We start from the raw sequence: 26,528 nt of genomic DNA, 5'->3' as shown, positions 1-26,528 counted from the left end.
TGCATGTTTGTTTGCGTCAGGGACTTTGAAGCAGATCAAACCTGGTCAAAGTATTTAAGGAGTTGTCTTGAAATATGGATATACTCAACGTTTATGATGTGTACCTACCTAAATACATGAGGGTAAGGTACTATCTATTTAAAATCGTGTACTTTAAAAGTTTAAGTAATAGATCGGTTGATTAAAGTTTTTTTTAACACCCTAAAACCTTGAAAGTAACAACAAATCACGAAAGCAACAATATATAAATAGATCATTAATTTATTAATAAGTACATTACTACAGTTGAAAAATACGTCCTAATTAATTCCAATTACTTAGTTACAAAATTACTGATAAATAATATTATATCTAGCGAATTATGCAAGTGCTAGAAAAATTGCATTGCTGTATTACTATAAGTTACATAAAAAAAATCATGCGCAAGTAAATATTTTCCAATTATGTAATACTTAGGTCTATGTATTATCACATTTGAGATGAACTAACACTAGGTTTTATGATTATGTTCTTTTGTATGCTGCAGCGGCGAAGAGCTCGTGCAAGCTGATCCCCAACGGGTTACCTTTAAAAATCCATGCATATTCATTCTTGTACTGTATCTAGATATATGAGAAACCGGAGTTTGTATCACGCAGCACGCTACATGAATTTAGTTTTCTTTGGGGCGGCTTACCTTCGTCTATATTTCATCCTTCGCCACTAGTATGCTGTATTGCAATTACTTAAATCCATAAAGACTTTATTTACCTACCTGGCTACCTCTTGTACTTGGACGTCTGTTTGAAGTGACGTTGGGAGACCAAAGGAGGCGACAAGTGTTTTGATTGACTTTAGATTCCTCTTTCGCCTGTTTATACGAGAGCTAAGTTATGCAATGATTTGTCTTTTTTAATTCTTGGCACTGTTTTATAGACAAACATGGCGGTAGTGCTTCCCCGGTCAAGCTCTGCCACAAAAAGCACTATTCGTACACATATTATAAACTGGAAAATTTCTTCTGCAATTCAAGTTTGTAAGGAGTCCTCATAATAAGCAGTGCATTTAAGCATCTATGAAGTGCACGCCACTGCTACAACTACTAAAAGATATCGAACATATGAGGTGTCATTAGATTCATCTCAAATAAGGGAATATGAGCCGTGATAGCCCAGTGGATATGACCTCTGCCTCCGATTCCGGAGGGTGTGGGTTCGAATCCAGTCCGGGGCATGCACCTCCAACTTTTCAGTTGTGTGCATTTTAAGAAATTAAATATCACGTGTCTCAATCGGTGAAGGAAAACATCGAGAGGAAACCTGCATACCAGAGAATTATCTTAATTCTTTGCGTGTGTGAAGTCTGCCAATCCGCATTGGGCCAGCGTGGTGGACTATTGGCCTAACCCCTCTCATTCTGAGAGGAGACTCGAGCTCAGCAGTGAGCCGAATATGGGTTGACGACGAAGGGAATGAATTGAGAGGAGTTAGTTGTCTTTAGTTTCCAAAATCCCCCTTGAATTTTTAGATAGGCGAAATGCATTTTTATAAATTTAATTTTTACATGTTGAACTGAACATAGATTAATTTTTGAGTGCGACGAGAGTTCGAAAATTAATACGAATTTGTTTTTAACAAAATATATTTCATAGATAGGTACGTATGTTAAAACAAACATACCTATTTTTATACTTATACACTTATTTATCAGCTAAATTTAATTTATTTTGGCTCCTCACTTTGTATTTCAGTTTCCAGATTTTGTATATCTTCTAAGCAAATGTTTTCTGCAAATTCATCTTTTTTCAAAGTATCCTTGCTTACATTTCCCTTCTTTAAAAATGGTTCATGTAGGGCTTTGTAAAGCTTCTTGGCCTTAGTGGCACCGAACCCTGGACATTCGGCCAGCTGGGACTCTGTTGCTTTGATAATATTTTCTAATGTACTGAACCTTGTTATAAGTGTCATTGCATCTGTCTTGTTGACTGGTTTTATAGATGACAGGGCATTTACTATCTACAAAAAAAAAACAATAAATATGTTATTAATTATTGCTAAATATAAATTATAAATGATTATTTATGAATACTTTACTGAAAAATATTTTACAAACTAGCGGACGCCCGCGACTTCGTCCGCGTGGAATTTAGATTTTCGCAAATCCCTCGGGAACCTTCAATTTTTTCAAGATGAAAAGTGCCTATGTGTTAATCCTGAGTAATACCTATTTCCATTCCAAATTTCAGCCAAATCGGTTCAGAAGTTGCGGCGTTAAAGAGTAACAAACATCGAAACAAACATCCATACAAACTTTCGCGTTTATAATACTAGCGGACGCCCGCGACTTGCGAATTTAGTTTTTCACAAATCCCTCGGCACCATGGATTTTTTCGGGATAAAAAGTAGTCTATATGTTAATACAGGCTATAATATATCTTAATATTAAAATTTCAGCTAATTCGGTTCAGTAGTTGAGGCGTGAAAGAGTAACAAACATTCATATCATTAAAATCATCAGTTTTCGCAAATCTCAGGAAACCATGGATTTTTTCGGGATAAAAAGTATCCTATGTGTTAATCCAGAGTAAAATCTGTTTCCATTACTTTCAGCTAAATCGCTTCAGTAGTAGCACCGTTATAGAGTAACAAACATCCAAACATACATCCATACAAACTTTCGCGTTTATAATATTAGTAGGATTAGTATGATGTTGTTAAAAATTAAAAAAAAAACGAGTAAATAAATAAATGAGTGAAAAAATAATGATAAAAAAATTAACCTTTTGATGTGGATCATTTTCAACTTTTTCCATTATCTTGTCTGGTGGTTTATTCTCAAATATTTTATAGTTTTCCACAATCTTTGCAGCTTCCTCTGGACTCCAGGCCAACATTAGTGTCATATCAGTCAAGAGGCAGATTCTTGTTAAATTCTTCAACGCTGTGTGTGGATCTTTAAGATCAACCTGGATTTGAAGTTACTCATAAAAAATTGCTATCTACTTAGTTATATATTATACAGTAATTATAAATAAAATTAATATAACAACTTTATAAGATAAAATAACATTTTCTTTACAATAAGGTCAGTTTTGAAGATGAAAGTCTTCCAAAGAACCAAAGTCACTGATATAGCTCAGTGAGTCATGAAGCTGAAGTGGCAATGGGCAGGCCACATAGTTCGAAGAGCCGATGGACGTTGGGGTCCCAAGATGCTGGAATGGCGACCCCGCACTGGAAAGCACAGTGTTGGTCGACCCCCAAATAGGTGGACCGAAGACAAGCGGATTGCAGGGAGCCGCTGGACACTGGTGGCTCAAGAACGTTTTGTTTGGAAGTCCATACAAGAGGCCTATGTCCAGCAGTTGACATCCATCAGCTGATAATGATGAAGATGACGATGATTTGCTTTTATAATGTTCATATAATAATAGTATAAGCCGTAGTAAAATATTTACCTGCACTAATAGTACCCGAAGCTCATATTTCTTCCCCAACTCCTTCAGTCTGTTGTTGATGTAATCTGGATTTAAATTATGATAGCGTACAGATAGAAAGAGAATAGATATTGCTTTGCCTATTTCATAATCAGGGATAATGTCATCATATTCCCACGGGACACACTTTATGAATTTCAACAATGGGTTACCACGCTGGAAGGAAAATAAAATAAAATTTATTTATTTAGGGTTCCACTTTCATACTTACACTTTCACAGCCATAACAATAACAAATGTTAATTAATAAATAAATGAGTAAAATTAATATTAACATAATTTCTAGCTTTAAATTTATTTACATCAAAAATTTACACCAACAAACAAACATCACAAATCACCACATTGCTGGTTGCAAGTGGAACTAATACTTTAGTAGAATTAAGTTTAAGTTAAATGCTCACTCAGGGGTCATTATAAACAAACATAATTTGTATATCGAAAACTATTGGTACCAGAGAGTGTACCAATAGTTTTTAAGTGAACTTATAACATCACAAAAAGTCACAGATTTGCTGGTTGCAAGCAGATCTTTGACTGTGGTATCAACTTAAGTTTGTAATTCAAAATGGTAATACTGCAGTCATTAAAATGAACACAATTAGTATCTCGATAATAATATTACCCTTATTAATTAACTTCCAACTAAACTATCATTATTATATTATAGAAGCAGCTTTCACTGATGCATCTATCTTCTTTTTCTTTCCTGGGCCTTTTCCACACTTGGCCACTAGGGGTTGGCTGTTGTATGTATGATGTGTCTATATCATTGTGATTTTTATTGTCATATATTTATCCAACTGGTTCTTAAACACATTTAGTGACTGTGTCATTATTCAATTTATTCCATAATTTAAATAATCTATTACTGAGAAAGTGAAAAGAAATCATCATCATTATTAAGTCTATTTTCATTAGATAATATTTTTAAATACCCACCTGTTTTTGGTTGACCAGTACACAGTGTGTTTTAGATATAGCAGACTTTTTAACTGTAGAGGTAGATGGCCCTGCAATTTGATTTGTCTTTGTTATACAGTCATAATAAATGGTTCATTGAATAATTTTGTCATCCACACAAAGTTTTGCCCAGTACTGACCATGCTGGGTATGCGGGTTGGTCAGCACAGAGCTTGATTTTTCGCGCCGGTGTCGCTGCTGCCCGACACCGGCATGAGCTTCGTCGGTCTTTTTGCAGGGCGCACCACGAGCAGGTGAGGTTGGCAGTTGGGGAGGCTGACTGGAACTAGCCTCTCCTTACAGTTAAACCCCATTAACTAATAATAATACCTAATATATTCTAAGTAATTCTTGTTTACCTGGTTGGACTGGGCAATCCTTATCATCAGTTTTTATTTTCTTTGGAGATGTGGGCTCACATATTTCAGCCAAAAGGTCATCCAAACCGTCTTCTAAATCCATTTCAAAATACGATAGCTACGATTTTATTCCTAAACTAAGCATAATTATTACTACTATCGCTATACTACTATAAATCGCGTAGTAGTGATTTTGAATAAAAATTGTATTCAAAGCACAGATCACTATAGACTATTCAAAATTTTAAAGTTTAAACAAATTTAAAAACAGCTCAACAAAACAATACTTGTTTTTAAATTTTCCTAGAAGTTTGTCTATACCTACTACACAGGCTATAGAAAATAGTTTGACTTTGACATTTTATAGACCAAAACTTGGATTTGTCTTTGACCTGTCGTAGAAAAAGAAATAAATAAACAACGGTTTGCCGAGTCGTTGTAATTTATATTATATGACTATACGTCAAAAGACTTTCGATTTTAACGTGGTTTTGACATAGCAGCACACTAGACCAAATATTTTTTCATCGACTTATCTAAACCGGACTCCTTACTTGTATTTTACAATATATTATAGTCGTCATTTTGTGTTTACCATTATGGTGTTTACACTACATTTTAACTTTGTATTAATTAGTCATTCTCACTACTATTATTTACACTAATACATTAAAACAATAATATTTAACTAAATTAACTACAACCTATTATAAAATAAATTAAAAGGAAATTTAAAAATATCTACGGACATAGGCGTCGTAGAATTCATCCGAATCGATGTTCATTGATAAAGTGCCCAGAAGGCTGGCAGTATTACCACGTTGAATGGCAATACTAATTCTCTGACCTAAAAATATAGCCGAGCCTTCTGGACACGGGAGGCGTCGATTAATCACTTGGCGATTTCTTTAAAAAGAAAGCGAGTACTCGGACACCTGCGGTCCTAGCGTTTCGACCGCAAACGTACGTAATACGTAATCTCCGATTAGATTGTTGTATTTGCGCTGCTTGAGGGTCTCTGATGCAGCAGCAGCGCCAGTCCACAAATAAGTTGGTCTCTTTTCTGAGGGAATGCGATGGATGATTTATTCGTCTCACGGAACATTTATGGCGGCTCAAGTGTCTATTTACTTTTCGGTTAACGATTTCAGATTTATTGGTATTTTTGAGTCTGTGATTTACTTCAACTGTCAAGATAAACGTACAAATGTGTCAAGTGGGTCAAATACTGTCAACTGTCAAGTTAACTGTCAATTTCAGATTTTATTTTTTACTTCATTATTTTGAAATAAAAAACAATGATTTCAGAATCAGAAGGATTTCCTGAAAGTTTACGAAAGTGAAAACGTGAAAATAACTGTACATGGAGAACTGTGTCTACTATAAAATCAACTAAAGGTTCTAGATTTATTGAATTAAAAGTGCTATAAACTTGAAGTGATATCATTTTTGCTGCAATGCAATTCAAACTTGGTACAAGAGCCTGCTATAGTTAGACCTACTTTATATTGAAGGCTGAAACTTTTCCATGTTTTCATTCCATTCCAATTTGTAAATATAGTCAAGTATTCGAAACCTGGTTGCTTTGGCAGTTTCAAGTAGCAGCAAGTTTCAAGGGCCCTCGATTGTCCAAGTATAAAACGTTTTTTTTTGGTATCTTCTATGGGACGTCTCCTGTGGTCATAGCTCATAGCTTTAATGCTGCAACCAGCGCTTTTCTCATAATATGTTTATGTGTGTAGACTATGGGCGTAGCCAGGATTCTATTTAGGGGGGGGAGGGGGTGCATACTTAAATTGAGTATTTCACATTACAAATTGATATTATCCGATCAAAACTAGTTATACGGCCGAAACCAAAACATCCACTTAAGGTCACTTAAAACTTAGTTTGAAAATTTATTGAAAATTATAAATTATTATTATTAATTAATATTTATTTGAAAGTTATCTTTGAAAATTTGGTATGAAGCCCCAAAGACCTGCCGCTCAGCTAGGAGGGGCCATGCCCCCCCTTGCCTGTACCGCGCTACGCCCATGGTCTAGATCATTAACTCTTGCTACCTTCCAAAGCCACCACAGTCCAAACTCCATAGTTGGCTACTTAGTATGGTATGAGTATAGATTGTCATACAAAAGCCTCTATATAATGAGGTATGTCTAGCAATTACAGAGTCAACCAATGAGTAATTTGTTAAAATATCAAAACTATGTTCTCTTTTTCCTTAATTAGATGTAAACAATGAAACATTCACAACATCAGTGGTGAAACAAAGTAAATGTTAAAATGGCTAAAAATGCTAATAAATCACACAGTTTATTTGATGAGGATTTCTTTGATGACTCCTCACTTTTAGCAAACTTTGATAATTCGGATTTCAAGGAAAGACTAGATCCCAATGATAATGCAGATAAAAGTCTTCTTAATGTCAGGTAAATAATAAAAGTTTTGCTTTTTATAAATATGTATTTAACCTTTATTATCTCATACATTTTAGAGAATAATTTATAGTCATATAAATATAATGTAAAAGCAACCGTCAATCCATATTGTATTTATAAATGTAAAAGTGAGTTTGTTTTTTGTTTGTTTTGCTTTCTAGTATTATATAAAATAATAATGTTGCAGTGCTCTGTGTTGTGATGAAGAAATCAGTGGGTATGACAAGATCACAGGCCAGACATGGGCATACCCCACTAACTACCCCATACGAGACTACCAGTTCAACATTATCAATGCTGCTATCTTGAAAAATACACTTGTAAGTGTGTTTCATTTGAAAAATTATCTCTAAACTATGTATATAATAATGTAAAGGTTCTCATATTGGATAGAAGCAGGCGTTACTTTGCGGAAGTTCATCATCCTCAGGAGATGTTGACTCTACAACGTGCAATTGCATGTTGTAGAGTCAACATCTCCTGAGGATGCTCCGGTTTCGGGGTGAAACGTACGTAGAGAGTATTTTGTTGGACCTGGGTGACGTTGTTGCATGGGTTCGTCGACTTTTTGCGGATGATAGCAAAATAAATAAATCATTATATAATCATGGTTCTCATATTGTTTAGGTATAATAAGAATACATATTGAACCAATCGGTTGCAAAATAGTTCTTTTTTTCAACTGGTTTTTATCTGGCATTCTAATGACATGCAAAGAAACCTCTAAGGATTGTAGACAGAAGTAGCTAACTAGCACCCCACTGGCAGCAAGACTCAACAACTTAGTGGAGTTAACATATCCAATTATATTTACGTTTTTTTTTATTTTTAGCATTTAAAATTTTTTTAAACTTGTAGTTTAAACATGTTTTAATTTAAATCTTGCTTATTACTTATACTGCTACATGTTTTCTTTAATAGGTGAGCCTCCCAACTGGGTTAGGTAAAACATTCATAGCAGCAGTGATTATGTATAACTACTATCGATGGTATCCTTTGGGCAAGATTGTGTTTACAGCACCTACTCGTCCTCTAGTGGCCCAACAGATTGAGGCCTGCTACAAGATAGTTGCTCTGCCCCATAAGGACACCATTGAAATGACAGGTAATATTTAGTTAATCATATATTTTATCAGCCTTTCCCACATATAAAATAAATAAAAGCAAAGTAAGAAAAATTTAAAAAACCTCTGACCCCCTTCTCCAAAATGTTGTGGTAGCGCCATCTTGGATTTGGAATTTGTCATAGTATATTGTATTCTACAATCAAGCCCATAATATAGGATAAATAAGTTAATAGTCTAAGAAACTTAATATAATATTACTATTACTATTACATCCCTACTAATATTATAAATGCGAAAGTAACTGTCTGTCTGTTTCCCGCTTAACCTCTCAACCGATTTTGATGAAATTTGGTACAGACACTCTTTAGACCCTGAGAAAGGACATAGGCTACCTTTTAATGCGGAAAAAATAGGATAAAGAGGTAGAGTAGGGGTAGGTTAGGGGTAGGGTAGAGGTAGTTGAAAGTTTACATCGAGTCTCACGCGGACGAAGTCGCGGGCAGACAACCAAGTCCGCTAGTATAATATAATATTACTATTACTACAATTTATGAAATTACAAAGTATCAATGAATCAGACAGGACAAACCTTTGCAGTCTCAGTATTTGAAAACAATTTTCAACTTGATACATGTTACTTTGGCAAAAATTCTTCACGGGCAGACAACCAAGTTTGCCTTTTTAGGTAGTGTAAGAGGGTTTTCCCTTCGGACCCCCTTTTAAGCCTTTTTTGTTTTTAATGAATATTTGAAATTTGACCTATTATTTTATTATGACTAAATATTTCAGGTCACATGCCAGTCAACACAAGGAAATCCCACTGGCAAACCAAAAGAGTATTCTTTGCCACACCCCAGGTTGTGTACAATGACATCAAGTCAGGTATATGTCCTGGAGAGAAAATAAGGTGCCTTGTTGTAGATGAAGCACACAGAGCGAAAGGAAATTATGCATACTGTCAAATAATATCCACATTGACTGACATGGGACATACTGTGTACAGGGTGCTTGCTTTGTCCGCCACACCTGGAAGTAAGCTTGAAGATGTTATCAATGTAAGTTTTTGTTTTTTATAGACATACTAAGCAGTCATTTGATCGGATTATGGTCCGGAGACTGATCTCCGATAGACAATGGAAAGGGAGAAAAAAAAAATTTTGAAGAAGATTCAATCTCCAAAACAAGTCAATGCAGTAATGACAGGACAGACAGAAAGTGAAAGAAAAGTGAGAAAGAGGGAAGTATGGTTAAATGGGCTTGTAGAAATGAGTACTATGAGATATAGACAAATTTAATTTTTTGTTAAAACCTCAGGTAATGGTAATAATTAAAGTTGAAAACTTAAAGTTACGAGGGTTGCAAACGCGCCGTGGTCTGAGAAGAGTCGCCTTGTGTATAAATAAGTACAAACTATTCTGAACTCTTTTGAAACTTTTTCGTGGACGCTAGGTGTTGTATCATATTACTGTGATTTTAGGTGGTAAAAAATCTACACATCGCTCATTTGGAGCTGCGATCAGAAGGCTGTATAGACGTGGCATCCTATAGCCACTCTAGAAAGATAAACACAGTAGTCATATCATTGGGTGAAGAACTTACACTGTTACGGAAACAATATGTTGAGGTAAGTATTTTTACATACATTTTTAAAGTATGTACTACATTTTTATTACAAAGTAGTAGGTACACTAAGAGAGGCGGAGGCAAGTCATTTCAAAAGGATGAGATCAAATCGCCTTTTTGCTTCAATAAATCTCGAAAAACCCATATTTCAAATAATTGGAACAGAAAACCAGAACATATTTTTGTTTGATTTTACTAGTATTATTACTTTAACTATCCTGAACTTAGTGTCCGTCCTCTAAATCCAACCCTGATTTAGTTTAGAATATAAAATATTCCTATTCCAGATTATGGATCGTTACGCTAGAAGACTTCAACAGTTCAACATTTTGCCGCAAAATTTAGGAAATTTATCGAAAGGACGAGTTTTGATGCTCTATAAGGAATATCAAACTAAAGATCGCACTGCAAGGTAAATTTAAAAGAATCAAAACTACTAAACTACATAATATGCTGCCGCGTATCAATAAAAGATATTTTTATTGAACAATCTTCCTTTATAGTTAAAATAAAATACTTAATAAAAATAAAATACTATGATTGATATTTGAAAGCCAAAGCTTATTGCTTAATAACAAAACTTTGTAATAATTCAAAGATTTAAATTAAAACTTTGAAAAAGAGTATTTTAAGTTGTGACCATATCATGTCAATTATGTGGATACTTTTTAGTATGGCATATTTTCTATAATTCTATACTTATAATAAACCTGTAGAGAGGTCAATTCTGTACATGAAATATATTTCCAAAATAACTATCAGCGGTTGATTAGTGATCGATACTGATGCCAAAAATGCAATCCGTAAAATTTTCGTCTGTCTGTATGTTCGTTATAGAAAAACTACTCGACGGATTTTAACGAAACTTGGTACAATTATTCTTCATACTCCTGGGCAGGTTGTAGTATACTTTTTATCACGCTACGATCAGAGCAGTGAAGGGAAATGTTGAGAAAACAAAAAAGTTATTCCATTTTTACAGCGATACTACTATAAGGGCTGGATTAAAAAGTTCTAAGGGCGGACGACGTCGCGGGCGTCCGCTAGTTTCCAATGAAGTCGTTATTACAATCATACAGAGAATCTCATTAATGTAATTACAACTGCTGATATACATATGAATTTTTTGCATTCACACTCCCATTTTGTTTTTACAGACATCCCCAGCACAATTACATAATGAAAGATTTCACATTAATTATATCACTGTACCACGGCCTGGAGCTGCTCATGAAACACGGATCCAGAGTTTTCCTTAATTTCTTTGATGAACATCCAGAGAAGTCTTGGATTCAAACTGATGATAACCTTACATCTTTGCTTGAACGCTTGCGTGACGACCTCGGAATTGATCCGCTATCTTTAGACAGGAGTGTCCTACCTGACGGTACTATACCAGAAGTAAGTAAAATTGTCTTATTCTATCTCTCTTATACTCTGTTCTTTTCCATCGCTATACTCCTTTATGTGGGAACGGTTTGACTTTCTTAGTGATTAGTGTTGTTCACTCTGTTCTGACGATAATCTTACCTTGAAAATTCCCACTTCTACTTCTTACTGTGCATTTTTAGAATTATTTTTTGTATTTTTTGTATTGTATGTTTCTTTGTGGTGTAGTATATTTTTTTTTAGACATCATTATTATCGGCCTATTACAAGTCCATGCCGGTCTCCTTAGAAAAGGAGTTATGGTATATAAGCTTAGACCTACCACACTGCGTCAATGCAATGGTTGGCGGGTTTAGGCTGCTACTGTTAAATTACAACCACTATCAGACATAACTGCTAGTCTGGCCGCTCAGAGATTGTGTTTCTGACAAGTCATGATCGAATAGGCGATGGCGTACAAGGTTGTCGAACTGCGCTGTTTCAAGGTTAAGTAAACTGTTTGTCTTTGTAGTGATGAGACATAATAACGAGGCAATTGTAATTGAATATATTTGTTCCTTTTGATCATGACATGTCATAAACGCAATCTCTGAGCGACTGGACTTAAGTTAATGGGTCTGCTGGCTTAACATACTGTCTAAGCCGCAACACAACCATATTTTAACAACTGATAATTTAATAGCAATTGAACTGATGTCTGAATACTTTTCGTTGTATGCAGATGCCAAAGGAATTAAGTTACGGTCACCCCAAGTTTTACAAACTAAAAGAAATTATATTGGATCATTTTAATAATGCAAAGAAAAATGAACAAGACACAAGAGCTATAGGTATGATGGTATTAAATATATTAACTATATGTAATTGTTCTAAGCGTATATGAATTAACTTTATTTTCATTATTTTAAGAATAAGTTAATTATAATTATTATTAGGTGTAAAATGATTAGCGATTTATACCCTCATTTTTAATTTGTTTGTTGTTTATTAACTGTGTCCATGTGCAGTGTGCACTATAGTCATTTGAATACAGATAATGTTTATACTCTTTTTTCAGTATTTTGCGAGTACCGAGAAAGTGTGAATTTAGTCCACTGTTTGCTACTGCAACTTCGACCGCTTATAGTCCCGCAGATGTTTGTGGGGCAAGGTGCTTCCGGTAAGCATAAAAAAACTTGTCTTTTTCACCATACTTAGACGGACTTTTTGTACCTTCCTCTTCTGATAGTGCCATCTCCTATCGGAGGTCAGCAATCATTAAGGCTAAGTACACTTTGTCCACTGCTGCCCGAAAGAGTGATCTGGTACTCGTATTAAAACATTGGCGTAAGTTCTTGAGCCAAGATGTACGTCTACGACCAGGCCTTCGTTTTCCCTGTATAACAAGCTAGAGCAGGTACCTATTTAATTTAAATTAATGTTCAAAACTTTTACTTATTAATGAAGCTGTGTATACCCAAAGCTAAAGAACTCAGTTTGCATTTTTCAAAACTATGAAAAACACTAAGAATTCTCTAAGAAGTCTACAAATCTGCGTGTAAACGGAGTGGCTACCTGACGGTTAGACCATAATTCTAGAAGAAGACTTGTGCTGAAAGTGAAATTAAAAAGCCATTCAGGGAATAATTAATAACAAATAATCAATAAATAATAACACACTTCAGTGTTTTCCTGGTTCAACATAACATAACTTAAGTCATAATTAGAATTGATGTTGGTATGGGATTAAAAAAAAACAGGTTATTCTTTTTTCGGAAACTAACAGTGGCAGTTAGCCAATAATGGGTTTTTTTTTTTTTTTTTTTTATTACTTACAAGTTAGCCCTTGACTACAATCTCACATGATGGTAAGTGATGATGCAGTCTAAGGTGGAAGCGGACTAACTTGTTAGGAGGAGGATGAAAATCCACACCCCTTTCGGTTTCTACACGACATCGTACCGGAACGCTAAATCGCTTGGCGGTACGTCTTTGCCGGTAGGGTGGTAACTAGCCACGGCCGAAGCCTCCCACCAGCCAGACCTGGACAAATTAAGAAAATCTCAATCTGCCCAGCCGGGGATCGAACCCAGGACCTCCGTCTTGTAAATTCACCGCGCATACCACTGCGCCGCGGAGGCCGTATATGGATAATTTTGAACTTGATTAACGCTTTACACAGGCAAGAACGGCAAGGCGGTGGTTTCTCAGAAGCAGCAACTGCGCGTGATGCGTAGCTTCAGGTCGGGCGAGTGCAACACGCTGGTGTGCACGTGCGTCGCCGAGGAGGGGCTGGACGTGGGCTCCGTCGACCTCATCATCTGCTTCGACATCTCCACGCGCTCGCCCGTGCGGCTCGTGCAGAGGTGAGGGACTAAGCTTCAGGTCGGGCGAGTGCAACACGCTGGTGTGCACGTGCGTCGCCGAGGAGGGGCTGGACGTGGGCTCCATCGACCTCATCATCTGCTTCGACATCTCCACGCGCTCGCCCGTGCGGCTCGTGCAGAAGTGAGGGACTGAGTGCAACACGCCTCATTTGAAAATTTTAGCACGAATCGAACATCGAAGCGCGTCCGAACTATTTGTAACATATATACTCAGAAGCACAATTGTGCCTCTGAGTATATATGGCACAATAGTTGCCGTTTCTTTTTAAATTGCGTCCCATTTAATAACACATCAATTGCGGGAAGCCCGCGGACCGCCAATAAATTTTCTTTCTTAAAACTTATGCACAATATTCTTCTTACTCCCAACCAGCCGAATTGCAATGCTATTATGTAAAATCTTGTGAGACATTAGCGAGCTGCCTTTAAAAGAGTCTTACTTTTCTCTCAACATGCATAATATATAAATCATACTGCAGATGCGGTCGCACTGGACGCGAGCGAGGTGGACAAGTACACATTTTGGTCACAGAAGGCAGAGAACATCAGGTATGATCAGCAAACATTTTTAGTACAACATTCTTTTGAAAACCTTTCATAAAATAAAATCACTTAAGGAATTTATTGTAAACTAGCGGACGCCCGCGACTTTGTCCGCGTGTAACTTAGTTTTTCACACATCCATGGATTTTTCCGGGATAAAAAGTAGCCTATGTATTAATCTAGACTAAAATTTATTTCCATTCCAAAGCCAAATCAGTTCAGTAGTTGCGGCGTTAAAGAGTAACAAACATATAAACTTTCGCGTTTATAATATTAGTAGAGTTAGAACTGTACGAGTAAATTTTTAAAAACCATTGTTAATATAGCTTCCATACTTTATCAAAGTCACAGATGATACAATTAGGAGTGTGACACATTATTTTATAATTTCAGACTCTGCTGGACTGTATGCGGCAAAGAGATGGTCTGAACAAGAAAATTTTGCAGTCAAAAGAAGTCGAAAACAACTTGTACAAGTTGAACCCTCGCATGGTACCTCGTGATTTTATGCCAAAGTGTCAGAAAATGTACATAACGGTCCCGAATAGTGACAATAAAGAAGAAGGCAAAGCAGATAATGTTAAATCGAAAAAAGTAAATAGAAAATTATCGTGTAAAATGAAATGTATGTAATGTAAAAATGTATTAACGCTAAGTGTATTAAAGTCATAAAAATGTTTTAGGGACAAAAAAATTTAAAAAATATGTTATTAGATAGAGCATCTACAAGTAAAGTTCCAACAGAAACAATTCGTGCACAAACCAAAGAGCGACAAACAATTGTAGAATTGGATGAGATACCAGCAGAGCAGAAACACACTAGAGGAGGAGATTTGCCAACTACTACCCAAAATTCAAGTAAGATTTTCCTTATTCATTCATATTCTTCTATATCATAATCTGAGTTAATATTAATTTACAAATTGCTTTTAGAAATCACAGTGTATTTAATTTAAACATTCATGCTTGCAGCTCCCGATTCCCAAGATGTATTTAAACGCAGAACTACTACTTCGCCGCTCAAAACAAAACTAACTAAGAGGAAACAGAAAGTGACACTATCAAAGTCTCCCGGTAAAAATGGTGACATAAGGGCTTTATTTAGCACGGCTACCAAATCGACAAAAAGCTACACAAAATTAATGAGTGACTTGGATATTGACAGTAATCTGCCTACACGAATTATCAGCATCTTGGTTGATTTAACAGTAGAAGAAGCAAATTCTGCAAAACAATGTTATTTCTGTCAGAATGCTTGTAACTGTTTGATGTTACAAAAGTATAAATCGGAAAAGTCGCTGTCTTTAGATTTGATGGCAGATAAACTTTACTTACCAGACATAAACTTAATTGACAATTTAAACGCCGATATGTTATTAAATTATATGAAAAGTAATACAGATAGCTCACTAGATTCATTATGTGATGAAAATAAACCTAAACCACAATGCAATGCTGAGACAGCTGATAATTTCGATTTACAATTTGATTTTGATTCAATAAGCAATTCACCCAAAGAAGACAAAGTAACTCCTAAAACGGACGTCGGTGATATAGGTGTGGGAAAAAATTTTGACATAGGTGATTTGGACGACATATTTGCCGATAGTAGTTCCCCTGAAGTTAAGAAAGATGATCAAAATATGAGCGATCCAAACAAGACATTAGAATATTTTGGATTGGATAATTTTGAAGATATTTTTGCAGAATCTGATGATGAAGCTTCAGAAAAAAAGGTAAAAAATAAAACATCGTTTAATGATAATTCAAGTGGAAAGAAAAAAATGCCTGATAGTTTAATAGAAAAGTCAGTCGAAATAGTTGAAACAAATCCAAATTCCCTTGTGAATTTACGACCGCTAAGCCCTTCTATATTATCTGGCCGAACTAAACGAATAGATAGGTCATTCACATCACCTATTCTTTGTAGTCAAAGCAATACATTTAAAAACACGACGATAAGTAATATTCAAAGTTCTACGCCATTTTCTAACGTGAAAAGAAAATTTAATTTAGGAACACGTAAAGTTGCAAAAACACCTGAAGTATCTCACACAACTTTACATAATGACTCTAAGGAGACTACTAACAAAAGTATGTTTACGATAACACAGCTTGTAAACATGATAAATCAGCCAGAAAACAAAACTCCCGTGCTAAATAACAATAATAATTACAATGAAATCGTTTCCGAGACATCAAAGACATCGAATAATGTATCTGATAGGAGCTCGTCACCAATCCTTTTAACTCAGGCAAACAAAGTTAAAAGTGTAAATAAATCTATTATCTGCAAAGATACTACAGAAACCAAAACACCCGAAAAATTGGAAATGTCGCCGATATTATTGACTCAACAAGATAGAAAGAAGAAGGAATCGTCTAGAGTACCAGAACAAAATAAATCTAATTCCATACTGAATACTACGCCTAGTATTGTTATTCCTGATAGTGACAGTGATTTTGACGATATTGTGGAGATTGACGATGATATCTTAATTAAAGATGGAAACAAGACTAATCGCACACCTAATAAAAGAAAACATTGCGACGAAGTCGATGATGTAATAACAGCTTCTCCATATTTTAGCAAAAAACAGAAACTTGACGGGAATCGTAGTCAAGCTATGACTTTGCAAGAAAAAGTACTTGCAGCGCTTACTTCTAACAAATTTGATTCAATTAATAACGATTATCAGACCAATGTTTTGCTTCACTCACCAACATTTAAGGTTCAAAAAGAAAACAAAGATCCCTGCCCTTTCAATAGTCCCGACAAAGAAAGCGACGGTGAAAAACTTCGAAATAATCTAGCAAAGTTACAACTATTCCGTCGTGAAAGCAAACTTAGCCCAAGGAAGTCTGTTATTCACGACAGTACAAATACGTCACACAGATCTGCGCAAAAAGAAATATATGATGACAGTGATGATGACTTTGTTGATAAAAAATCCACGAGGAAACACAAATCAGACCACAATAATACTGAAAAGCATAAAGTCAAATACAAAAAGAAGAAAGTAAGTTACTTATAGTTAGAAACAATAGCTATGAATATGGAAATCTTCAAAATACCTCTTCTTGTATTTCACTTATCTTTTTTATCATATACACGTAATTTATTTCAGAAAATAAAGAAAGCGCAGGAATTTTTGGATTTAGAGGCAGAGTTGTCAGATGATGGTAGCGCCAGCGGTGACGAGTTGTCGGACGAGAGTGTGGGAAGCATTATCGACTTCATCTGCGATAAAAACACCTCATTTGATGACGACGATATGCATGCACTGTATTTGAGATCAGTCAAGTAAGAATCATCATCATAATTATCTACCCATATTTGGCTCACTGTTGAGCACGACTCTCCTTTCAGAATGAGAGGGGTTAGGCCAATTGTCTACTATTTGGATACAATGGCGATTGGCAGACTTTACAGAGAATTAAGAAAATTCTCTGGTATTTCCTCACGATGTTTTCCTTCACCGTTTGAGATACGTGATATTTAATTTGAACTGAAAAGTTGGAGGTGCCATGCCCCAAACCGGATTCGAACTCACACACTCCGGAATCAGAGGCAGAGGTCATATACACTAGGCTATCACATCTCTACTTGTAAGTATATATACAAGTAATTTGATCTTCTGTAATTTTTAGTTTTTAATAGAATATTTGCCATATCCTTTTAAATGACCAATATTCTATTCCCATCCAACTATTCGGGAAAGACTATTAGGAGTGGGGACGACAATAGACCATCGGGGCAGGGATCAAACCACCACCCCTCGGTATTAGTCCGACGGCTTTACAGATGAGTTATTGAGGCTCAAAAGGCATAAAAGCTAGCTCTAGTAAATAAAGATTCCTGAAATCTGTTGCTAAGCGCAAGAACGCGAGAAGGGCCATTCTTTTTTCGTTGATAAGATTCAATATGAAAGAATAGTGAAAACAACATTTTCATTCCAAACCATGGATTTGATGATATCAGGGCAACTATCAAACAAAAGCAGGTGTTGCTTCGACGTTCACTAAGAACAATGAATAAGTTATTTATTTTGCTATTCTCAGAAAAAAATCAAAGAATCCAATCCTCTTTTACCTCTTTTACAGAAGTCCAGTCAAAAATGGTGTTTTCAAAATACCGCAATTACCAAATATGTACGACAAGCAGGAAGTACTGTCACAGTATGTTGAAGAAGATGCTTATGAAATGGTGATAATTATTTATTTATTGATATTTATAATTTTATTGATATTGATATTTATAATTTTATGATTTTTTGTTGAATTCTGATAAATTGCGGACCTTTGCGTGGGTAAAGTAACTTCATTACAGTAAAAACGTGTGCTTAAGATATTTAAAAAGTGATAAAGGATTGTATAAGATACATTGACATTAAATCGTGTTTATCAAGAAACAATTACTTACAAACACAGGCAGATGTTAATCCATACTTATATTCTATCTATACTAATATACAAAGCTTAAGAGTTTGTTTGTTTGATTGATTGATTTCACTTACCATCAGGAGTGATTGTAATTAAGGGCTAACTTGTAAAATCATAAAAACAAAATTATGGATGGATAAAAGTAGGCTACTTTAAATGCTTGCATTAATGTGCCTGCGGAGTTAAAAATACGTATTTAACGCGAACGGAGTCGTAGGCATCCGTTAGTTTAATATAATATGTTGCATTTCTTATGTTTCTCCAGTTTATACACACCAAAGCGTCTGATGCTTGTCTGTATATCTTACTACTACAAAGTCAAATTGTCTTCCGAAAGTTGTTCCTCATTCTATTAAAGTTTTTATTGGAATGAGGTACAACTTTGTTGACATCTCTGGCGCAGTTGACAGTCTGTGGTTCTCATTTAAAATTCTGGTTTAGATTCCCAGCTCGGTTCAGTTTAGGATTTTATAATTTCCAAATTGACTCAGGTCTGGTCTGGTGATAGCTATAGTTACCACCAAGCGCCAAGCGATATTGCGTTCCGGTACGAAAAGTGTCTGAAGATATAGATAGAATAAAATTGTACCTCTTACTATAAGCCCGATTCCATCAGACAACATCGTCACTTAACATCAGGGGAAGTCAAGGTAAAATCAAAGTAAGGTTAACTTGTCATTGAAAAAAAAAAAAACTAATGGTCGTATTAAATTTCCAGGACAGTTTCTGCGTAGACTCTCATATTGGATTAACTCAACACAACGAGCTGTCAGAGTTAGAACTCGCTGAGAAAAGGTTAAAGGAAGAAAAGAAACGCAGAAAAACATCTAAAACAGTACCAAATGATGATGCCGATAGTCCAATAGTTAGAAGAAAACGAAAAAATGCTAAAAGACAAATACGGAGCGATTCGGAAGATAGTACTTAACATTCGTAAATTAAATCCGTACTGGTCGAAGATCCTGCATTAGAAATATATACCCTCATTTGTTATTTATTTTATTTTATTTATTTATTTGTAATCACACCGTTACAGTACATGATTATTCGAATACATATAAACTTATACCTAAGGCCACAGAGATTACAACAGGTATTGATTATATTGCAAGGTTACATACAATACTTATTTGTGATAAGAAATAAATACTTACCGGGCGCAATTTAACTAGGCAACCTAATTGCAATTGTGTCAATGTGAATATTTACTATCATTTATTTTTTATCCCAAATAAATAACAGATGAGGGTATATATTCCTTATATCGGATTTCATAATCTATCAGTATTGGACATATCAAACTACATCGATATAAATCGCTAGATGGGCCCCTTCATATTAAAGAACGCTCAATTTTATGTCATTACCCAAAGACGTACGCACATCTTATCTTAGTACGTAAAAAGCGCATGCTGTGAGTGGACGTGGACTTAATAAAATATTTACTGTTTTTCTTATTTTAATCCCTTAATTATGCCTTCGTGTTCATTTTGGAAGTGTAAAAACAAGCCACAACATGAATAAAGAGAAATGTTTTACGAGTGATGACGTACTCCATGTGTGAAACCAATGACAATTCCGCGACGCGTTGAGGCCTATTTAACGATATACGATCGATGTCAAACTATCGAAAGAAGATAAATCATTGAGGGTTGATGTTAAAAATATTTGTTTCTTTCCACTACGATTAAAACCAAAATTTGTAGAGATATTTGCAGCGACGACCTGATGTTTCTTATTCCCGTTTCTTATTAAATAAACTGCAAATTTAAATTTAGCTTTATTCTTAATACATTGATGTTTGTTTTAAAGTTAGTACGTATATAGGCGTTACTTCGGTGAATTAATATAATTCTGGACATATCTTGCTTATTGTATTATTTGTAAATAATACTTTTTTATAAATTAATTATTGTATGTGCGAATCGTTCCGCATCTCAGACCAATTATAGAAGGACCTGTATCACACTCATAGTCACGAACAAAATTGTCTGTCATTTTCTGAGGAAAACGAGCTTAGATTTGGTTAAATCCTATACTAAACTAGAAGTTTTTGCCCGTTTTTTTACACAATTCAATTACACAAAAAGGTATTTTTACGGAGCTCTAACCGACGAACACGATTACAACTATTTAACATCGATTCTATAGAGGCAGTTTTTATAATCGCATTAGATCGTTGATCATATACTTTGACAGAAAAGTAACGTCTAGCGAGGCAGGTCCTATACAATAATTGGTCTGAGTTCCCCATAAGTAAAAATTGAAGTAAAGTACTATTTGAAATATTTCAAGTTTACGTGATATCTAATTAACGTTTAAAGACTGGTTAAATCTCTATTTTCTAGAATGCCAATATTTTATATAATATCCTGTGATACTAGAAATATAATAGTAAATACCTAAATAATATTTTTGCTAGTGATAAACTTGCAAAAATATTTTTTGTTATTGTATAATTTTATTTAGGTATTACGTATTGAGAGTGACTCGTTCACGGATTGTGTAAATTGAGCGCCAAATATTATGTGAATCTCATGTTCCATTTTTATTATTAAAGTTTTTTTAACCGACTTCAAAAAAAAGGAGGAGTTTCTCAATTCATATATATCAACGCTTTTTTTGTGTGAAAGATCATACTTCGAGATTGGTCCCATTTAATTTTCATAAAAATCAGTTTAGTCATTTTGTGTTAAAATCAAAATACGTCTTTGAAGTCTTTTCCATTTTTATTTTAAAAAGATCATTTTTGTATCGCAGATGAGTCCAAAAATTTATTTCTGTAAACTGAATAATATTGATGATTAAATGATAAAGTACTGTTCGCGTTATATAGATTTGCAGTCCCCAAAAGTTCATGTAAATATGTTAGACCAGGCGCTTCGAGGAGTTGAATGTGCATAATATGAAGACCGCATTCTGTTCACTGTTTTGTTCTTATGATTCTGGTGCATTGGACCAATATCTTTGGGTACAACTCCTCAAAGCGCTTGGTCTATGTGGTTCGTATGTAACTTCACATAAATTGAAATTACAAGAAAAAAAAACATCATTGCGCATCGGTAGATATTTGAAAACCAAACTTAACGGTGGCATAATTACATGACGTGAACTGTACATTTAATAACTGAAATGTCTAATTTATAATGTGTATAATTTGTAAAAAAAATAAGTGGATATTAGTGAACTCGCCATTCTCACAAGTCACAAAACGGCAAGTTTATGGGAATGGAATATTATAACGTGTAATTTTATGTTTTGTACAATAAATAAATAAATAAAAGCATCATGATTTTTGAGACATTACGTTACATGACATTACATGATTTTTATATAACACGTGTTATACAATAATTTAAATATAACTTATTTTTGCATACCTAGTATTTCATTATTTCTCTACATCCTTTCACATGCTTTACAATGGGGATGATGACTAGGTTTGAATATGTTGATTTTTTTGATACATTCGTGTAAATAAGGTTAATGTTAACTAATTTATACATAAAAAGCAAAGATTGTCTGGATATTTGCAAAATAAATAAGATTATAAAATTTCAAAATCTATTAATTTTTTTTTATCGTAATTAGATGATAATTCATACTGTTTTAGATTCCTTACATTAAATGTGACATTTTTCAATAAATAAACTATAAACATAAACGCACAAATAACAAAGATATTAGCGATTTAGTTTGAACGCCCATACAAAACTAACGATCAGCGAGCCAACGACGTCACTTTTTCGAGCCATTTTGTAAGGAGCGTTTTTCAGGGATCAGCGGCAGCGCCGCAAATCTGACTCTTTAAATCCCTGTAGCTCTGAAAGTAATGATCGCAGATACCTTGTTAATTTTACAAAATTGCTTTACTATTAGCATACTCTTAATTTATATACAATTTAAAAAACTGTCATCATCCCTATTATAGATCTCATTATAATTTTCTACTCTAAAGTTACACTAATAAACCCTTAAAAATTAAAAAAATGGGGGTAGGAGGATGAAAAACACTTAATGATCAATTCCTTAGCTACTACGTACGAAAAAAATAAGTCCAGCTGTTTCGAAGGAGTAGGTACCATAAGCACTATTAGATTAAAAATGTAAGAGTGATAAATAAGGCTTATTATAAACAATTTCTTAAAGTGAATCTGGTCAGGGCTCTAAAAATGGGGGTAGGAGGCAAAAGCCTTTTCCATTGAATTTGGTTTCGCACTCCATTCACGGCTGTGAATTTATCAATTTAGCAGACTATCTGCGTGCCCATCTCACTTGATAATTTAACTACCTACCTATACCTAATATGCCAAGCGACTTTGCGTTTCACTACGATGCCGCGTGAAAACCATCAAAGGTATAGGTAGAATTTACTTGTACATTTTTCAAGTAAGTCTGCTGTCATCATAGACTGCATCAGGTGAGATCGCAGTCAAGGGCTAACTAGTCTTTGAACAAAAAAATACCTACCTATTACTGCGTTTATTCATTTCCTATGTACCTTTTTATTTTATATGCTTATCAAGCGGCGAGAGACCTACACATTCTATATCGGTTACTAGAATCGGCACTTACATAAATAAATCAGATAATTGCCAATAGAGGTACCTACCTACTTAACGATAAACACACTTTTCTGTACTGACCAAGTCAATATGTTGTTGTGGTGTTATCAAGTGCGAATGTTGGTTTGAATTATAAACTATATAGATACACAATCGCAAACTTATCCTCGGTTATGCCATGGGAGCGATATTATAATATTGATACGAGTCAACCGCTACTCGATAATAACCGCCGCGTATCTATCTACCTATTATTGTGATGCGTTTGGTTTGGTTTGACCGCGACTACGTCTGCGTGGAAATCAATGTAAACTTTCAAGCCATATTTAACCACTTTAAGGGTAGAATTTTAAAAATTTTTAAATTACATTATACTTCGTATTTTTTTATGATTTATGAACAAATTTTTAAAACTGTAACTCTAAAAATGAAGGACTTTCCATACAAACTTTCACCCCTATTTCACCCCCTTCTTATTTATTTTCGCAATAAAAAGTATCCTGTAACTTTCTCCGTATTATGTTCTCAAACCGTGCCAAGTTTTATTTGAATTCATTAAGTAGTTTCAGCGTGATGCCCAAATAACAAAAACACGGACAAAAAAAACGAAAAAAAATAAATATTTTTGGCTTCAGTATCGATTACATAATGCCCCCGACAAAAATTTTCAAAATATCTTTTATGTACAGAATGTAAAAAAATGTACCTGTTACAGTTTTATTATAAGTTGTAGATGGCGCTAGTAGTCCTTTTTGCCAAGGTAACGTTTGGTGTTACAAATGGTATAAGTAAAATCTCAAATTGCGAATTTATGTATAGAAATTTACCAGTTTTATACGTAACTAACGAACTAGCGGACGCCCCCGACTTCGTCCGCGTGAAACTCGATGTAAACTTTCAACTACCTCTACCATACCCCTACCCTACCCTACCCTTACCCTACGTTGTAATTTTTCCTGAATTTTCTTTGCTATAAACCTCACGGAGCCCGAGCCGTCAGCCGAGACCACGAATGCAAAACCGTGGAAATCGGTTCGTGCGTTCTGGATCTGGAGTTATAGCGTCAGGAAGGAAAACCCGACTTTTATTTTGTTTTATTATTTTTTTTTATAAAAAGTATCCTATGTCCTTCTTCTGGCTCTAGCTACCTCCCTGCCAATTTCCAGCTAAATCGGTTCAGCCGTTCTTGAGTTATAAGTGGAGTAACTAACACGACTTTCTTTTATATATATAGATATATAGATAAACTTTAATTTTTTATTATACCTATTACAAATGTCATTCCAGTAATAGTGAAGCACCCACGACTCCACGTGCAGTGCCAATGATGAAGACACGAAACTATGACTATTAAACTATTCTATGACATATTGGCAGACTTCACACATGCAGAGAATTAAGATAATTTTCTGGTATGCAGGTTTCCTCACGATGTTTTCCTTCACCGATTGAGACACGTGATATTTAATTTCTTAAAATGCACACAACTGAAAAGTTGGAGGTGCATGCCCCGGACCGGATTCGAACCCACACCCTCCGGAATCAGAGGCAGAGGTCATATCCACTAGGCTATCACGGCTATTAAGGTTACTAACGTAGTGACTATTTTGGTGAACAGAGCGTTACATGGATTTTGATTACATCGGATTTTGAGTTTACATTTTGATATATCTTACCATAAAGCAATGATGATGTAAAAAGGTTTTACAATAATATAACACAAAAAATATATTATTATTTGTTTATTATCTATAAATACAATTATTACACTATTGTATAGTAATGTGCACTACTATTAAGTCGGTCAGACTCCCAGTCCACTGAAGCAGGGAGAAGAGACGCGTTACGACATATTTCGTGAAGAGGAAAAGACCAATAGCGGCAGAACCGGTCACTATTGACTCAACTTTCGACCCAACGCTAACGACAAATGTCATTTTATCTTCACGACATATGTCGTGGCGCGTATTGTTGAAACAAAGAACTATTTTTAAACTCTTGGAAATCAGTTCACATTCAAATATACTTATTCTACTCCCATTTCGTAATCTACTCAATATAAAACCTCAAACCATATCACAACCTATTCATTCCTACAGGTCGTTCGGTAATTTGTTGATTGTTTTTTTTTTAATTTTTTAATAGTTCCATCTCAATGGCTACAAAAATCTAGGCTTCCATATAAGACACAAATCGGCCACCCCGATACAAAAATGAAAGAGGCTCTTCCCAACGCCAATTATACACTATTTACCAAGTTTAATTTATTATTTTTATAATGGTCGTAGAAAAAGTATTGTATGCCACTATACGTAATTAGCGACTGTAGCACTCGTACTACAAAGGTCCGCATCACATGACAGTGGCATAAAAAAAACTAATAACGCGTCGAAAAGAAGATGGTCCATTTCAGGTCCACTCTTGTACACCGTATCATTAAAATTTTAAAAATACAAGGAATTTATTAAAATTTATTAAAGTGAATAAATCTAACTAAATAAAAAGAAATGAATAAAATAAAAACCCAAGTTTTTGAGTTATATCAAGATGGCGCCCATAGAGCAACTACGATATAACAATTGACAGCAAACGTCAAATCGACTACTGCATTGAAAACGTCATCTACCCGCCATTATTACCCTTAATAATTTTGCATTTCTTGGGCGATAATGAATATTATTTCGAAAGAATTAAAGTAAATTCGTCGATTTGTATAATCAAAAATAGTTTAAAATATTTTCCTTTTATTTCCGCTAGGGTACAATGACTGATCCTGGCCTTCATACAATTTTGGACCATCTCCTTTAATGAATTATATTAAAATTTAACGGAATTATTGTTTCAATGGCGTTTCTCTGCAGTCTTCGCTTCAACGTCCTTGCTCTTCCTTCCCTTGTGTAAATCCTCCAACTCCGCCTGCAGTTCCGCATACCGCTTCTGCAGTTGTTTCTCACGATCCGTTTGTCTATTTACATCGTCCGTTAAAGACTAAAAAGAAAAAAAAATAACAATATTTAGAATCGTATCCCATTGGGAGATAACTTCGTACTCTTTGATTTTTTTAATAATATAAATATTTCATAATAAACTAGTAGACCCAGTTTACGGCATAAGATCAACATTATATCGAAACAAGAGAAAGACAAAATGTCAACTAAAAGCGGCAAAATCGAAAATATCGCTCTCTTTTTTGTTGCGATGGGATGAAAGAGATAACAATCGAAAATTTTCGTTCTCTTTTTTGTTTCGATGGGATGAAAGAGAAAAGAGAAAACGATGTTTTTAATTCCGTCA

The 26,528-nt window shown here is 34.8% G+C and overlaps 3 protein-coding genes across 7 annotated transcripts in view; 1 reads left to right on the top strand and 2 right to left on the bottom strand.

Annotated features, from left to right (window-relative positions):
* Nucleotides 1-1,602: 1,602 nt before the first annotated feature.
* On the bottom strand, nt 1,603-5,113 carry LOC112053034 (DNA excision repair protein ERCC-1). Of its 2 annotated transcripts, XM_024092294.2 has the most exons (5): nt 4,798-5,113; nt 4,418-4,488; nt 3,437-3,631; nt 2,759-2,944; nt 1,603-1,994 (listed from the first exon to the last, which is right to left on the bottom strand). In XM_024092294.2, exons 1-5 carry the CDS (start codon nt 4,898-4,900, stop codon nt 1,701-1,703), a joined length of 849 nt encoding a protein of 282 aa, XP_023948062.2. In that variant the 5' UTR covers nt 4,901-5,113; the 3' UTR covers nt 1,603-1,700. The 2 variants fall into 2 exon arrangements, with proteins under 2 accessions (XP_023948062.2, XP_023948064.2); XM_024092296.2 differs by lacking the exon at nt 4,418-4,488 and having other exon boundaries at nt 4,798-5,112.
* An 895-nt stretch (nt 5,114-6,008) lies between these two features.
* Nucleotides 6,009-22,048, top strand: LOC112053033 (uncharacterized). 4 transcript variants are annotated; one of them, XM_024092292.2, is made up of 18 exons: nt 6,009-6,195; nt 7,030-7,229; nt 7,426-7,558; nt 8,160-8,343; nt 9,095-9,360; nt 9,783-9,929; nt 10,216-10,340; nt 11,086-11,329; nt 12,039-12,147; nt 12,375-12,476; nt 13,479-13,662; nt 14,163-14,232; nt 14,620-14,820; nt 14,910-15,084; nt 15,199-17,246; nt 17,355-17,530; nt 18,331-18,433; nt 19,388-22,048. In XM_024092292.2, the coding sequence occupies exons 2-18, from the start codon at nt 7,084-7,086 to the stop codon at nt 19,595-19,597; spliced, it is 4,623 nt and encodes a 1,540-aa protein (XP_023948060.2). In that variant the 5' UTR covers nt 6,009-6,195; nt 7,030-7,083; the 3' UTR covers nt 19,598-22,048. The 4 variants fall into 4 exon arrangements, with proteins under 4 accessions (XP_023948060.2, XP_052740729.1, XP_052740728.1 ...); XM_052884769.1 differs by having other exon boundaries at nt 6,009-6,270; XM_052884768.1 differs by lacking the exon at nt 6,009-6,195 and adding an exon at nt 6,282-6,430.
* A 2,913-nt stretch (nt 22,049-24,961) lies between these two features.
* Nucleotides 24,962-26,528, bottom strand: part of LOC112053035 (cell division cycle 5-like protein) — a 14,260-nt gene continuing 12,693 nt past the window's right edge. The window contains exon 16 of the mRNA XM_024092297.2: nt 24,962-26,222. Within this exon, the coding sequence (XP_023948065.2) occupies nt 26,076-26,222 (147 nt within the window). The 3' untranslated portion in view covers nt 24,962-26,075. The remainder of the gene's footprint in view (nt 26,223-26,528) is intronic.

This window comes from Bicyclus anynana, chromosome 12, assembly GCF_947172395.1.
Source record: "Bicyclus anynana chromosome 12, ilBicAnyn1.1, whole genome shotgun sequence".
Lineage (NCBI taxonomy): Eukaryota > Metazoa > Arthropoda > Insecta > Lepidoptera > Nymphalidae > Bicyclus > Bicyclus anynana.
Note: the sequence above shows the minus strand (reverse complement) of the source record. Positions and strands in the feature narration are given on the sequence as shown.